Genomic DNA, 1020 nt, shown 5'->3' on the forward strand with positions numbered 1-1020 from the left:
TATTCCCACATTCATTACACTTACGGGGGTTTTCTCCAGCATGAATTCTCTGGTGTAGCCTAAGGGACAAGATCTGATGGAAAGCCTTCCCACATTCATTACATTCATAGGGTTTCTCTCCAGTGTGAATTCTCTGATGTTGATTAAGGTATGAGCCACAACTAAAGGCCTTCCCACATTTCTTACATTCATAGGGTTTCTCTCCTGCATGACTTCTTTTATGGTGAATTAGAACTAAAGCATCACTAAAGGCTTTCCCACATTTACTGCATTCAAACGGTCTCTCTCCAGTATGAATTCTATGATGCCGATTAAGTTGTGAGTCAGTCCTAAAAAACTTCCCACATTTGATGCACTCATAGGGCTTTTCTCCAGTATGAATTCTCTGGTGTTGATTAAGGTGTGAGCGATAGCCAAATGTCTTCCCACATTCATTACACTTGAAGGGTTTCTCTCCTGTATGAATTCTTTGATGCAGAGTAAGGGCTATGCGTCTACTGAAGGCTTTCCCACATTGATTACATTCATAGGGCTTCTCTCCAGTGTGAATTCTCTGATGCTGATTAAGGTGTGCACTTTGTCTGAAGGCTTTGTTACATTCCTTACATTCATATGGTTTCTCTCCTGTGTGAATTCGCTGATGTTCAACAAGGAACGCATAACGGCTAAAGGCCTTCCCGCATTCATTGCATGAAAAGGGTCTCTCTCCAGTATGGATTCTCTGATGTTGAGCAAGGTGTGCACTCTGTCTGAAGGCTTTGCTACATTCTTTGCATTCATATGGTTTCTCTCCAATATGAGTTCTCTGGTGTTCACTAAGAAAAAAGTCATGGCTAAAGGCTTTTCCGCAGTTGTTGCATGCATACAGTCTCTCTCCACTGTGAATTCTCTGAGGTTGAGTAAAGAACGAGTAACAGCTAAAGGCATCACCACATTCATTGTATCCATGGTGTAATTTTCCAAAATTAGTTGTCTGATGTTGAGTAAGTAATGAGTGAAAACTTAAGAGATTTGAAAAAT

General features: G+C 40.8%; 1 protein-coding gene across 1 annotated transcript in view; it reads right to left on the reverse strand.

Moving 5' to 3' along the window:
• Positions 1-9: 9 nt before the first annotated feature.
• LOC101340868 (zinc finger protein 585A) overlaps positions 10-1020 on the reverse strand; it is a gene marked incomplete at its 3' end in the record, with an annotated part of 56469 nt that continues 55458 nt past the window's right edge. Inside the window, 1 exon segment of the mRNA XM_023742250.1 lies at positions 10-768. Within this exon segment, the coding sequence (XP_023598018.1) occupies positions 10-768 (759 nt within the window).

This window comes from Trichechus manatus, unplaced genomic scaffold, assembly GCF_000243295.1.
Source record: "Trichechus manatus latirostris isolate Lorelei unplaced genomic scaffold, TriManLat1.0 scaffold00207, whole genome shotgun sequence".
NCBI lineage: Eukaryota > Metazoa > Chordata > Mammalia > Sirenia > Trichechidae > Trichechus > Trichechus manatus.